Source organism: Pelmatolapia mariae, linkage group LG2 (assembly GCF_036321145.2).
Source record: "Pelmatolapia mariae isolate MD_Pm_ZW linkage group LG2, Pm_UMD_F_2, whole genome shotgun sequence".
In the NCBI taxonomy this organism is placed as follows: domain Eukaryota; kingdom Metazoa; phylum Chordata; class Actinopteri; order Cichliformes; family Cichlidae; genus Pelmatolapia; species Pelmatolapia mariae.
The window spans coordinates 1,464,548-1,480,050 of NC_086228.1; the positions used below are offsets into that span (position 1 = coordinate 1,464,548).

At 42.3% G+C, this 15,503-nt stretch overlaps 1 protein-coding gene across 1 annotated transcript; it reads left to right on the plus strand.

Moving 5' to 3' along the window:
- The first annotated feature begins 421 nt into the window (after positions 1-421).
- On the plus strand, positions 422-14,759 carry LOC134638933 (serine/threonine-protein phosphatase 2A catalytic subunit beta isoform). Its single transcript, XM_063489897.1, has 8 exons — positions 422-855; positions 3,054-3,092; positions 6,002-6,172; positions 7,418-7,591; positions 11,303-11,392; positions 11,977-12,138; positions 13,255-13,373; positions 14,048-14,759. Exons 1-8 carry the CDS (start codon positions 754-756, stop codon positions 14,118-14,120), a joined length of 930 nt encoding a protein of 309 aa, XP_063345967.1. The 5' UTR covers positions 422-753; the 3' UTR covers positions 14,121-14,759.
- Positions 14,760-15,503: the final 744 nt, after the last annotated feature.

Here is a 15,503-nt window from a genome sequence, read left to right on the forward strand (position 1 = left end):
GGCCTCAGGAGGATACAGCCTACGTTTTGGGACACAGCTTATCTCTCCCTTTAAGTTACGCTATATAACTCTGATATACTGCAACAGATTGATGGCTGTTTTATTTTTGCATTCTGACCGGTTAATTTCATGAGGATAACAATTTCAACTTTCCTTTGAACCTCCTCATTAACAGTAGTGATAGTGTAGTAAAGCGTAGTTATAGTATTGCAGTAATGTAGGTGTACTGTGAAAGTAGCAGTAATGAAGCTGTAGCAGCAGTAATGTAGTAGTGTAGCAGTAGTAGTTTTGTACTTGTACTGTGTTAGTATTAGTACTAGTAGTGTTGTGGCGCGCATTCGCGCCGTATTTCAAGGTCTGTCCACACGGTGTCACTGCTGTGCTGAGTCCACACGCTGGTTAAATCCCCGGATGTTATTGTGGCTAGCTCCTTTAGCAAATCGGCTAGCCGCTGCGACGCCGCTGTATTCTGCCGCTACGCTCTGCCGCATCGGGGACTTTTGATCCTTTTCACTCCCCCGGCCGATAGACCCGTGTTTTTAACGTTGGTATCTTAACATCGGTCATTTATCATGATAGAAGTTGATTAAACAGGTCGTTGTTTTAAACTGTTGCGGTGATTTTTTCCAACCGGTCCGGTGGGTTAACAATACGAAGAGCTAAAGGCTAAATTAGCAGCTAGCGTAGAGACACAGGCCCGCTTGTTTCTTCAGGTAGCTAACACAGCTAGCTTAGCGAGCTACCGCGGCTGTCATGGAAGACAAATCCTTCACTAAAGAGTTAGACCAATGGATCGAACAGCTAAACGAGTGCAAGCAGCTATCGGAAAACCAAGTCCGGACGCTCTGTGAGAAGGTAAGTTCCAAAGTTTTTGACATGATTTCCCGGCAGGCCTGGCTCAGTCCAGCGCGGCCTGTGTTGCGAAAGTGGCTCCGGCTAATTTCCGGAATAAAGGAGCGACGAGGCGGCTGTTTGCGCCCAATTTTCCTCCGCATTCTGAGTCAGAATTCGCTTTCAGGTGTGATATATGTGTGTATTTCTATTAAATAATCCCCACTGTGAACTGTTGTCCGACTATCGTCGACTCATTACACACGGGCCGAAAAATCGCATCTCTAGCCCAGTGCCAAGAAATAGACGCAGCCCATTTTACTGCCCGGTTATTACCTGCGCTGCTTTTTGCGCACAGGCCGGGATTCACCCTGATTCAGCCATTCACTGTAGGGGGCTTTATTCTTATTTCTCTCTTAAGGCTAATCATCTGTTAATGTGTGTCGCGATTGATCGATTAGTACCGCGCCCTTAATGTATTGATCAACCATTTGATTGCATAAACGGCAGGTTGGTTGCACCATTAAAAATGAGCCGTTTGTGCAGCCGTGTGGCGGCTCTCGTCCTCTGTCGAAGCGATTAAACCCGAAATATTCCTCGTTGCAACTTTTAGAAGTGTGCGTTGACTAAATGATCTGATCTGAAGACATTTCTATTACAGCAGCAATGTTCACAGAGAAAATGCCCATCAAACTGAAAATCCACGTCCGAGACAGCAGAGCGTAAAATGTCTGTAACCTGATTATTTTTTTTATGCTCTCTGCATGAAGATGAATCCATTGTTGGTGCCATTTAACATCTAAATGAGGGCTGAAACCGTCTGTACTAATCAGTCATTTATTTATTTCTAGCTAATCAACAGAATCAGAGATGTTTTAGATGTTTAAAAAATAAATAAATAAAGAGACTCATAGTACAGGTTCTGGTGTCCCCGTTTTGTCTTCTAAGATTTTCAGTATAATAAAAAGATGAAAGTCTCAAAGTAAAAACTGGATAAACATGGCGTGAAATTTGAAGGACAGAAGAATATAATGGAGGTATGATAAACATGGCACAGACTGGCTCATATCTGATTGATCTCCATTAGGAGATTATTGCAGTAACCTGAGGGGAAATGAAAGTATCCAGGTGGTATTGGTCAGATGGGTGAGGAGGTTTGAGCCCAGCCAGGTTCTGCCAGCTGACTTCATATGAACTAATCAGTTACTGAAGGGGGCTCTTATTACAGTTAATAACCGTAACATTCATGAGATGAATGAAGTTTGGCCTGTTGTAGGTAGATGCTGTCACCTTTTAGCTATGAGTGGAGCTGAAGTGAAGTAAAAAGTACTGATAAGTCTTTATTTTCCTCTTTCTACACATTGTTGTTTGCAGTAAATTTGAATAAAAACCAGCAACATGTTTATGGACTTTTTCCTTAGGTGGGTACATTTTTAAAGGTTATTGATTTTATATTTCCAGGTATTTAAGCTGTTGCATGATTCATTGCAGCAAGTTTTTCCTGCTCTAAATGAACCTCACACGACGGGTCCACGTGTAGCTGATGACTCAGTGTTGATGAGTTTACTGTGCTTAACAAAGGGCTGTGTAAGGTTTGGATATTTCTGACATTTTGACTAACAAAGATGGTGTTATTTCGAATAGAGGGAACTATAATCTGCTGTTCTGAAGGGTTCTGGTTGGAGGACACTGTTGGTACAGCATAAAAAAGATATTTAGCATTTTGCCCGGTTAGCTATTTCCAGTAAAATAAATTAATAATTCTTCACTTTATCAGTAAGAGAATTTAAAAAAATGTCAGCTTAAATGTCACATGTGTATGATGTGTTTAGCTGGTCAAAAATGAGGCAGTCCCAGCTGTAACCTGTGTATCCTGTGATTTCTGATGGGAAGGAGGGAAGTTTAGCTGCTGAGTGATTGATGGTTAAAACTCTAAAATAAGATCAACTTTATTTTCTCACTCATTTAAAAGAGCTGTGGGGGTGAGGAGAGCAGGTTTCCAAACAGTACGGTGTCCTCTGAGGTCACGCGGGCCTGAAATCTTAAGAAGGAACGAACAAACAAACCAAAAACAGTTGTTTGTGTGACTCTGGGCACGTAGGAGCTGAGTTTGATTTCACCTCCTATCAGCTCGTCACATGATCCCCCCACTGTCTGAGCTGTGATTCCTTAAAAAAAACAAAACAACCCAAAGACACTCATTAAATCTGTTTCCTCTACAGGCCAAGGAGATCCTGACCAAGGAGTCCAACGTTCAGGAGGTGAGTTTTCCAAACTCATTATTGATTATTCATGGAAAAATGAAAGACACGAGGAAAAAGAAAAGCAGAAGATAAAACCAGAGCTGATATCAAGATAGATTCTAATCCAAGTCAGTCGTTTATGGGTCATCGGTCCTTTATGTGTTTCAGAGTGAAGATGTGGCTCTGTGACTCGGGTGGAGCGGAGCTCAGGTTAACATTTTACATGCATCCGTAGTTCTGTGTTAACCTGAGCTGCACTGCTCACAGAGCCACGGTACCTTTGACAATATTTGAAGTAGGTCCAGCCCAGGGAGCCTTCTAGATAGTGGAGTTGTAAACTGTGACAGGCTCCTTTCTCCTCATAAACACCTCCAGGCTGCTCTTTAAAAAAACAAAAAACAAACAAAAAAAACCCCCATAAAAGCAGCATGAAGGAACAAGCTGTGAAATGATGGACAGTTTCCAGGTCCCAGGTATCAGCACGTGTAGGTGAGTTTTTAAATGAGCTCTCCACCCGCTGATGGTGTTTCTGCAGTGCCTGTTTATCCAAATTCTTTCTTTCATTTGTATCAAAGTGTGGAAAAGATTTGAGGAACAGATTTCAGTGTACGGTTTGTTCCCTGTGGGGTGTTTGAGCAATCTCACACTGTTTACACTGTCTACAGCTGAGGCGTGGGCTCGCACACATGCCCACCGCCATGTTTTTATGGAAACGGTTTTCCCTCAAAAGCACAAAACTGATCCAAACATTCAGCCGTCGGTGAACGTCCTATTTACAGCAGCTCCTGTCAGCTGCTTGTTACTGATTCACCTGCAGTGAGAAAGGTGGAAGTGATTTGAGGAAATTGTTCCTCCTGTGTGTTCGGCCTTAACCTCCTAAGACCCGAACTCTTCCACGGCATGCATTTTTAATTTCTCTTTGATATTTGAGCTGATTGGGACCCAATGAATGTAAAAACAAAGAATTACCAGATTTTTTTTTTACCTGATTTTTGTTTCTAAGAAAAATGAGAGACAGATATGAGGATATTTGTTTAAAATTTCGATAGAACAGTAGCAGTATAATGTCCTCGTAAGTGGATATCAGGCCCTTGTAGAGCAAAATTGAGTATTTTGGTCTAAATAACCCAAAATGTGATGTCCACATATGTGGACGCCAGGTCCTAGGAGGTTAAAGAACTTTGTTTAGATAATTGATCATATTGACTTCCTGTCAACAGAGCAGTTCCCAGATCGGATCAGATTTGTCTTTTGTTTTAATGCAGTTCTTAAACATTTTTTGGTTCCTTCATTTTTTATTATTTATAAACAATAACAAAAATGAGGATTTCTGTCAGCAGCTTAGAACCTCTTTAAACCCTGAACTAAGCAAACGCTGACGTTCTGAAGTAGGGGGTTCTTTGAGACTCAGGTGTACTAAAAGGAACGAGTGAAAGTTACGTTTACTGTGTGTGAACACATGAAAGGGCTGATTGATGGTGAAGAGGTAAAACTGATCCCTTTGACGTTTGGAGAAATGACCTGAAGGAAAACAGTCGAGAGAAATGACAGTGAAAGCTGCCTGACGAGGTGTGCTGAGGTGTCGGCAGCTTTCAGAGAAACCTCCTCCTCTGAAAGAAAGCTGGATCTGAACCAGAGTGTCTGATAAGACCAGTTATGATCCAGTGAGCTTATCCTGAAGAGAGCTTGATCCTGTTACAGGTGACATGAAGACGTTTCCCTTGCAGGTATTAATCCAGGTGTGTTGAAACGTTACTTCACTCTGTGTTGTGCCTTGGCAGTAATTGGTGCGCTCAGTGTGATTTTGCACAAACATGCCAGTGTACTCAGCACGGTGAGGCTAACGTTAGCAGTGCTAGCACCTGCAGCCATCATGTGCATGATGTGGGTCCCGTGGTTTTATGTTAGTGTGCCAGGAAACTAGAGCCCAACACATGCAGGAGTTTTAACACCAGTGTGGATATTTAGTGATATTCCAACAGATCAGCTGGGAATGTTTTTTTTTCTTTCAGAAACAAAATAAATGGATGTCTCTAACATCTTTTTTGTTTCTTATTGACATGATTATATACTGACGCTGATATTGGCCCACCGATAAACTGTGCTAGCTTTACAGGAAACTGGTTGTAGATTAATGAAATACTGCTCAGTTTAACCACAGAGTAGTTATGTAACTGTCGAGTGCAGCAGCTGTTAAACATCTAATTGATGAGTCGCACACATTCCTGGTAATTAGTGAGCACAAGTGAGTCACCTGAAGGTCGAACAGTGTTACACCGATTATCATTTTCATCGTCTTTGTTGCTGATCTGATTCCTGCAGGTTTGATGTATTTGTGTCCAAAAGGCTAACAAACAGTAAAAACTAGAACTGACTAGAATATATCAGCCTGTTGTCATGGATACCCAGTTCAACCTTTTGAGTTGAGATCAAATTTCTGATTCAAAGATCAGGTCAGCGCATCCCAAATAAAACCCAGCATTAAATATTCATGTACTGTCGCTCAGCTCCGTGTGTGTCTGTGTGTGTGTGCATGTGTGCTCATTTGTTATCAGCCTAAATATTGACGTTCCTCTGCTGCAGACACAAACATGAGTCATGTCAACATAAAACCAGGTTGTTCGGGGTTAAAGAAAATCCCTGACTTTTCCTTCAGCTTTGTATCCTAATAAAAATGTAATTTATTTAATATGACCCAACAGTTGGATCCTATTTGATCATCAGTCATCGGGGCCAGTATCTAAGAACTATATTTGTGCTTTTATCTAAAATCAGGCCCTGGAGAGGATGTTAGAGCAGGAAGATTAAAAAACAAAATGCTGGCTTCCTTTTGGCTTGGTGTTAAAAAAACAAAAAAACAAAACAAATGAGCTTCATTGAACAGTTTCTGTGGCGCTGACCATGTGACTCTGTGTTTGTCCCCTCAGGTGCGATGCCCGGTGACGGTGTGCGGCGATGTCCACGGTCAGTTCCACGACCTGATGGAGCTCTTTAAGATCGGAGGAAAGTCTCCCGACACCAACTACCTGTTCATGGGGGACTACGTCGACAGAGGCTACTACTCTGTGGAGACGGTCACGCTGCTCGTCACGTTAAAGGTAAACCTCTGTGTTTCTGTGTGGCGTTCACATGTGCTGCGTGGAAGCGCTCTGATGTCAGCTGATGTTCTCTGATTTTACTTCCTGTTAGGATCACAGCGGCCCTCTCGGTGGCCACAGGCTGACAGACTGTTTGTTTGTTTTGATAAGAAGCAGACTGAACTTGTTTGCTCCGTCAGCCTGAAAGCTTCCAAAAATCATCTGCAGTTCGTCTGAACTCGATTTGTTCAAACAAACAGATCAACATCAGCTCAGCTGAGCAGATATTTAATCTGAGGACTGATGGTTCTGTAAAGTTTTAGAGCATCATAAACACGTTTAGTGGTGACGTGTGAGGGGAAATCAGCTGACTGAGGATATGGCCAATGTTTCTGCTGCACACAGAGGAGCGGTCGGTGGATAAATGTGGTCTGAACAGAAGCAACCACATGATGTGAACTAGTTTGACTCTGATTGTGTTCACACTGCAGCATGTAAATCTCAAGGAAACTGACAGACTTCAATTACCTTTTTTTGTTTTCTAACCACAACACGTGTCAGACCTGGACTCTGACGTGTGATTCTGGTTAGATATCAGGTTTGTTGCAGGATTCACAGGCTGTGAGCTTTGAGTTTACAGAAACCTGGTTGTTCACAGGAACACACCGGCGTGATCGGCCCTTCAAAGTTATTTATACTTAAAGTTTAGTGTAATGTAGTTAAAATGATACACAGACAAATAAAAATGATGCAAAGAAACTTTATTTAGAAAATTGCATCACTGTGGTTATTGTTGTACTTGCATGTTTCACACGTTTACCTGGTTGTTATCATTTTTTTTAACTTGTTTGAGAGAACAGCGCTGCTGCTTTAGTAGTTTACAACCTCTTTGCTTTTATTTTGAAAGTATAGTTAATGCCATCCAGCTAGCTTCCTGTCTCAAAGGTTCTTCCGGTATGTCTTGTCCTGCCGTCAGACTCCTCCCCTGGTGGGGAGTGGTGGTCCTGTTTCTGTTCTAGAGGCAGCCAGCAGAGTTTCTCCTTCCTTTCAGGAGAAATGTCACACTTTTGTCTGAGTGCTTCTTCTTTCCTGTCTCGGTATCACAGCGAGATGGTTTCCTTTTAGCTAATCGTTTCTATTTTACATCATGAAGTCTGACTGAACAGTCATTAAACATGTAGCTGAGTCAGCATGCTGCTCCCTGGGGGTCCGACCTGGGTTTAGATCGTCTTTAACATTATTATGTATTTTTAAATTGTCGTTCAGGTTCGTTTCCAGGAGCGAATCACCATCCTGCGAGGGAACCACGAGTCTCGGCAGATCACACAGGTCTACGGCTTCTACGACGAGTGCCTGAGGAAGTACGGCAACGCTAACGTGTGGAAGTACTTCACAGACCTGTTCGACTACCTGCCGCTCACCGCGCTGGTCGACGGACAGGTAGGACGCGCCACGCCCTTTCATTGATCCCAGTTTCACTGTGATGTTTTCATCTGATCAGACCTGCAATTAGGATGGGAATCGATAAGAATTTAGTTATTCAGATTCCATTATTAATATTACTTATCGATTTGATTCCTTATTAATTCCCTTATTGATTCTCATTGGCTCTGGTTTGAGAGTGGCCACAGTCACTGAGCAGCATATCAATTCATGCAGATTAATTTCATGTTGTGTGGTCAGTTATTTGTGCATGTTGGAGGTGTTTCCTGTTTGTTGTGATCAGTGTTGGGTCAATACTCAAAGTCAAGTAAAAATGTTAATACACATATTACACAGTACACTTTTCTTAAAAGTAATGCAGTAAATTATTTAATTACTCCCAGGAGAAAGACATTCATTACACTACTCTTTACATTACTGTCATGTTACCATGTAGAATGATCTGAAACACACTGAAATCCTTGAAAATGCTTGAATTTTAATGTTGTTTTTTCAAGGTTTGAAAAGTGCTTGAATTTCAGATGTGGTGCTTAAAAGTGCTTGAAAGTGTAACTGTATTTCATTCACCACAAATAACTATCTGATTGAATAGTTTTCTTATCAGATAGAGAAATAAAATGAGTCGCAAAATGTAAAAGCAAAATTTCCCCGCCTGGGCTGCTTTGCGCCTCTGTCTGTTTCAACGTGTGACCCCCGCCCCTCCCTCGGACAGTCGGGGATGAGTGCGCTAACATACCTGTAGGTCGCTGTTTTAATGAGTGTTTGATGGAAAACGACAAGAGCGGAGTTTACGCTCTCTAGTCGCATGATAGGTGAGTCCTAGTAAATAATTTTCCAGTACGTGTACGTTACACATGCTATTTTTTAAAATTATGATTATTATTTTGCTATCAAACTCGCTGGAGAAATGATTGAAATGCACTGAGTGTGATGCAGTATGGCAGCGCTATTATGGAACACGTTGTGAACTTAGCTAACATTACTTAGCAGTAATATGAGTTAATTTACTCAAGTGAAAGCTTTAAACATTAGCCCGATACATAACTAGCCAACTTAAGGCTTACTGATTAACCCTCTGGGGTCGACGGACCCAGAGTCTCCATTTCAACTCGAACGTGCGGACTTCAACCTATATACCAGTTTTTAAATTGTGTTGATAGGCCACGTAAAACCGATGTTTTTTTCTGAATAAAACTGTGGCGTTTACTCCGCTACGAAACGGTAAAAACTGCGTTTTCTAAGGAGAGCGCTAGCAAACACGCTTTGCTTGTGAGTGAAAAAAAGAAAAAGAAAAAACACTTCTTCCCTACTGGTGGAAAAATGTACCATGTCGACCAATCAAAAAATGATATGGCAACATGTGGCATTTGGTTGTTTGGGAAGAGGGGGAAGTTTTAGGAGTGACCGGCGAGAGAGAGAGAGTGAGCGAAAGAGAGAGTTTTGATACGTGAGAGCTTTGTGACGTTTACCATGTTTGGAGTCTCAAGTTAGTGTGTTGTCTTGTGTAGTTAGTGTTTAGTGTAGTCGTTGTTTTGTTTTGTGTGTCAGTTCTACTAGTGAACGTCACAGTTGCTGCAAAAAAGCCACCAAAGGCAGATTGCAGTGTAAACCTGCTGTCAGACCTGCAGGTTTGTCCCTGTGCTGTTCTCATCTGTGTTATAGTGGACACAAACTATTTTTTGGAGTTGCATAAATAATTTGTGTGTCTTCTTATTTGATACAGAACACCTGATTGTTCTGTAAATAGTTTTAAATGGTTATATAAAAAACGTCTGAGCCTTGGCTGCATTTTTAGGTAAATAGTACCATATAACTTTGTTGTTTGCAAAACTTGTGCATATTTTTAAAAAATGTAAAATTTGCATTTCAACTTATGAAAATGATTCGTTAAACATGCTTGTGGTTTTTACAGTCAAAAATATCACTTTCTACTCGTATTTTATATTTTGTCTGAATTTAGATCAACTGTGCTGACACATTATGTCAAAATGAGAAAATAACAGATTGGCAAGAGAAACAGTTTTTAAAGGTGAAATATAGAGGCCAAATCAAAAGTAGTCAAAAACAGCCAATTATACCCTGGACCCCAGAGGGGTTAGAGGCTAAAAGCAAAGTTGTCACCAAGTACTGTTTATATTTGTGTGTATTGCTGCAGCTTTTTTGAGTATTAACTTGGTGCCTTTGGGTGAAATAATGGTAATATGAGGGACCGATACATATGGTCACAAAGAATAGCCACTTGTTTCTCCGGCTTTCATTCGAAATGTGTTTATCATCAGCACCGACACATTAAACTACTTAAACATTATAAATGTCTTCCAGCTCACACTGAGGCCTGTGGGGCAGCATCAGCCACTGAGACAGTACACACATTTATGTGTTTTTGTATATGAATATTTCATACTTTAAGGCTGCCTGTTTATTTAAGTGAGATGAACAAAATACATTAGAATTGTACATAATAATATCACGGATGATAAATTCAATAGATTTTAAGTAGATGCTTGTGCATTCTTAAAGTCTTATATGTTGACTTGAACTATGTGATCTGTTCACAGCCTCTCAGTCAGTGCTGTTCTCCATGCCTGTCTGACTGTACATGATGTTATTAGCACAAACACTTTAACTGTGATCATTGAGGACTTCAGCACCACGGTGTGGTGTTGGGATTCACTCAGCTTTAGCGTCAGTCTGGGCTCTTGGCTAGCTTAGTTTGAGCATGCTGTCTGACTAGCTTAGCATTAGCATGCTGTTAAAGAGCATGTGTTAACAGTATGATGCAGACGCTTCTGTCCTGGAGGAGTCTCCATGTTATCATTGCGTCCACACTGGAGACGGCGCCACTATTTTCCTCCTCCAACACACAAACTGAAATCAGCTGATCGTAGCCAGTGTGCAAGGATCTATAGGCAGGCAGACTAACAATTCCAAGGACGTAGACTACTAGAATTCCAAGAACCGGTTCTTCTACTATAAGAACCGGTTCTCGTATCCCATCCCTGCGTGTAAGGTTAAATCAGTGCTCCTTTTTTCAGGTATGACACTGTGTTTAATATCATAACCCACAGATGGTTACTTGGACACACACCCAGTAGTTAAGATGTTAGAAGTGTTTTTGTTTGTTGGTTGGAAAACGTTTTGTAGCTGCATCACTGCCCCCTGCTGGTGATGCTGGCATGTTTTTAGCTGAGAGTAGAAAAGGGAGAAACGACTTTATTTAAATGACTTCATGATTGTTTGGATTGTTCCATAGATGATAAATCTCCTCACGTCGTGCTTTTTGATAGACCAGAATAGAAGACGAGTGCAGAGATCTGCTGTGAACTGTAGCTGATTAAAGAAACCTGAACACATGAAAGAATGATGATCATGTTGTTTTTGGCAAATGTGGCATATTTTTTCATATACTTTTAATGTCAGATTCATGCTCAAGAAAAAACGGTCAGCATAGATCATGATTCTTATTTATTTTTAATCGCCTGTTTCTCGTGTCTGCGGTCTGTCCGCCTCTTAAACATTTACCCTATTGTCTGTTTTTCAGCCACATCCTGTCAGTTTTATTTGGGTTTTTCTTTCTTCATGAGTGAATATTTGAGCATCCACACACTCCCGCCTGAGTTTAAAGCTGGATAAAGATGTTTTTAACTGTTTGTTGGTGAATCTGTTCGTTAATTATTTAACTGGAGGTTTTGTTGTTCTTTGTTTCAGATCTTCTGTCTCCACGGAGGCTTGTCTCCTTCCATAGACACTCTGGATCACATACGAGCTCTGGACCGCCTGCAAGAAGTTCCACATGAGGTACACACACACACACACACACACACACAGGTCAGCTTTCAGATTGTCAGGGATGGAAACCACCTGCTTCCTACTGAGGACAGAAATACTTTTTAAACAAAAGCCCGTCGGTTGTGTGAGAGACGGCCTCTGTGGAGCTTTTATTTTCACACTGATCCACGTTTGGCACCACAGCAGTTTGTGGTGATAAATAGGCAGAACAAACGCGTCGGTCGGCTCGATGCTGACGCTCATTCGTGACCTGCAGAGGAGCCAGAGCCGAGGCTTAGACCTGATTGTGTCATTAATTACTTTAAAAACTACAGACACAGCTCATCTGTTCACACGTAGTAATTTTACTGTTTTATGTACAAAATTGTCACCAAAGCAAGAACAGCAGAGCAGTTTATTAAAAAAAATCAGTACTCTGCAAAGCTCTGCAACACCAGTCAAACCTTCAACAATGTCTGGTGTCCATCATGAGTTTCTGCTTACAGTGCAGTTATGATCTGTGCTTCTAGTTTAAACTCTAAGCGTCATTTATCAGGTTTATATTTAAGATTCTGAACTGTGCGGTTTATCTGAGCTGTTTGCTTCTGTTTCAGGGCCCGATGTGCGACCTGCTGTGGTCGGACCCCGATGACCGCGGCGGGTGGGGGATCTCTCCCCGAGGTGCCGGCTACACCTTCGGTCAGGACATCTCTGAAACCTTCAATCATGCCAACGGCCTCACTCTGGTGTCTCGCGCCCATCAGCTGGTCATGGAGGTAAAACGATGACTTTTGGACGCTTTTTCACAGCACGGTGTCACTTCTATGTGAACATATTGTGCTATTTAACCAAAGAATGAGTATGAATATTTGTTTATACATCATCTCCTCGGGGGTTCACTTTTATAAAAAAAAAAAAAAAAAAAAAAAAAAAAAAATCTGGCTGCGTAAACGGCTTTTCAGGTAAAAGAAGGAAATCCAATCTGTTATGATTCAGATTAGAAAGAAAAAACGCAACACTTTATTTTGGGTCAGGTGACCTCGTTATCCCGGTCAGGTGACCTGTTTGTCCTCTGATGTCATGATGATGAGCTTCAGAAACCCATGCTGCTGCAGGTTTGTCGTGATGAACCTCACAGACTGGCGCTCACGTGTCCTGTTATTTTTATGTTAAACCTGGCACACGTGTTCACACAGCAAGTGGACTGAAGGGTCCTATAAAAATCCTCTGGTTTCCATGGCAACAACACGAAGTTGGAGCAGGCTCCTCATCTCCTCCCTGGTGTCCCAGTTTTACTCCCACGGAGGTTCAGTTCACTGTTCAGAAGATTTGTCGAGCAGCTGCCCGAACTTCATCTGCAGCTGAAGGAAAGCTCCGATCACAGCCGGCCGAGGACGCGCCGCGCCCACAGATGAACCCTCCGCTCGTCCCGACAGAGCGGTCACCCTTGCTGGTTCCATCAGGTCGAGCTGAGAGTTCCTGGTTCGGCCGTTATTCTCACTGGAAATGTTAAAATTACAAAGTTCTCGTCAGTTTTCCTGAACTGATCTGCGAGAGCCGTTCCTGTTGATGTTAGCACGCCATTCAGTTCACGGTTAACTTGACAATTTCATGTGTCTGAAGTGAAATACGACTTTGTAGTCCTTTTTTTTTTTTCTTTTCACAGACGATTTTGTCCTTCAGAGTAAAATATCTCTGCTACTCTGTGATGATTGGTCGTTTAATGACTGGCTGATTCTCACTCAGAAACATTTAACGACCGCAGCGGTGAAACGTCAAAAACAAAGAAATGAAACTTGTTCTTGAGCCCATGGAGCCCTGCTCGTTCAGCTCAGTAGCGCCCCCTGTTGATCAGAGGTGTCCCAGTCTAACTGACATGTTTGTTCCTGCAGGGCTACAACTGGGGCCATGACAAGAACGTGGTGACCATCTTCAGTGCTCCAAACTACTGCTACCGCTGTGGAAACCAGGCGGCCATCATGGAACTGGACGACACTCTGAAATATTCTTTGTAAGTACGAAGAATGCGTTCACATCATATGAGAGGCCAAACGGTGCTGAGGTTAAATATGAATACATCCATGTAAAATACATGAAGTGAGCCGTGTGGGGACCCTGGGGGTTGGCTCAGGGTGACACACTAAACATCACGAATCCCCAGATTCCTTTTTTAATGTTTCTCTTCTTTCATATAAAAAGTTTAGCATGAATACTGCAGACTGTGCTTCTGGGTAACGTTGAGTCAGAAACATCAGGGCACACATTCGGTTTCATTCATGGACACACTGACAGCTGCCAGCAGGGGGCGACTCCTGAAGGTTGACATGAGCTGAGCTCAGTAAACTCTCCTGATGAGTGTTTGGTCTGAATAAAATGTAGTTATTCTGGAAGTTTTGGTCCTGTTACAGTTGAAACATCCAGAAAGGGGGAGGGCTTAGGGGCGGGACTTCATTGTGACAGACAAGCAGCTCCACGGCTCGCTCCTTAACATCTGATTTTAAAACGCCAGGTCAAGGCTTTACATCACTCTGACCATCTTTTATGTACAGTCTGAGTCTAGGTCTCATCCACTAAAATTACATGACTGTCTTGGTTACCATGGATACAGAAGCTAAGGTTTAACTGATCTAACCTCACTCGACTTAAAGGAAGTCATCACTAACGAGGTTTCTTCTGTCTCCTCAGCCTTCAGTTTGACCCCGCCCCTCGCCGCGGTGAGCCCCATGTGACCAGACGCACTCCCGACTACTTCCTGTGAATGTCCGAAGCATCCCCGTCCATCGTCCATGAAGCTCCACCCACCCCTCCCCACCCCCACCTCCCCCCAGTCATTTTGGATGGAAAGACCATTCTAATCCTTCTTCTGATAATAATGATGATGATGAATAGAGACAAACGATTGGCTGAATCCAGATTTTAAAGAGGGCGGCCCCCTACAGTCGTGTTTTCAGTATGCTGTCTTTAATGCTGTGCTGCAGAAACATGTAAACTCTGATCTGTTCTTCTTTTTGTTTCTTACATGTTTGAAATCGAGAGAATAAAACTACCAACGTGGACCAAATGTGCCATAATTCTGCTCCTTTACCACATGTACAACGCAAACGCAGGCTTCCTCCTTCTCCCTCTTCTGTTTCCTTTCTCTTTTTTTTTTAAAGACCACAGCACTAAAACCCGACCTGACGTTACCGCCAACACCACGCGTCTCCTGGCATACCTGCTTTTTTTTTTTTTTTTTTCTGTTGCGAAATAATTTTAAAAACTGATTTAAGTTTGCTTCTAGTAGTACAGCTGTGACTTTTAGCTGTCCGGGCTGCAGCCGGTGGTCATCTCAGCAAGTATATTACTGTAATTTGAATAAAGACAACAGACGTATGAAATAAAATGTCCTATTGATGAACTTCCTGTGTGAGTCAGCCTCGTTCTTCTCCTGCTTCACCTGGAGGTTCGAACTTTGTCCTCCAGTTCTGTTGTTTTCTGAGCGTGCTCAGAACACATGTTCACCTTGTTACTTAAGCCCAGGGGTGGGCAACTCCAGCCCTCGAGGGCCGGTGTCCTGCAGGTTTTAGGTCTCACCCTGGGTCAACACACCTGAATCAAATGATTAGTTCATTACAGGCCTCTGGAGGGCATTTAGCCATTTGAATCAGCTGTGTTGGATCAAGGACACATCTAAAACCTGCAGGACACCGGCCCTCGAGGCCTGGAGTTTGACACCTGTGCTCTAAGGTCAAGTCTGAGAATGCTGGCAGGAAATGTATATTTTTTTATTTACATATTTTAATGCAGAGATTCAGAAGGAAATCTGAAATGTTTAAAAGTGTTAAATGAGACTTTGTACTTTGCAGGATGTTTTTATTTGTGTTTTGATGAAAGACTAACATCACAGTGCTGAGCAGCCTGTAGAGAAGACACCAGCTTCAGACCTGCATCTACTGCTGGAAACGGTAACCGGAGCTCACCGGCAAGTATGAGTGACGTCACGTATAGTGAATCACAGCTGTTCTGAATTCAGGCTATGAACATGAACTGGCTGATGTGTGTTGTAGAAATCAGCAGGAACTTTTTCTTTAAATGATTTCTGCAGAGCGAGTTTTACAATTGAGAATTAGAAAAAGCCTTAAAGACAAATTTCATCGTGATT

What these genes read in the sequence shown, in the direction of transcription:
- LOC134638933 (XM_063489897.1), top strand. Translation starts at nt 754, where the DNA reads ATGGAAGACAAATCCTTCACTAAAGAGTTAGACCAATGGATCGAACAG. An exon ending in TCCGGACGCTCTGTGAGAAG is followed by an intron (nt 856 to 3,053) that starts GTAAGTTCCAAA and finishes TTTCCTCTACAG; the next exon opens with GCCAAGGAGATCCTGACCAA. An exon ending in CGCTGCTCGTCACGTTAAAG is followed by an intron (nt 6,173 to 7,417) that starts GTAAACCTCTGT and finishes ATTGTCGTTCAG; the next exon opens with GTTCGTTTCCAGGAGCGAAT.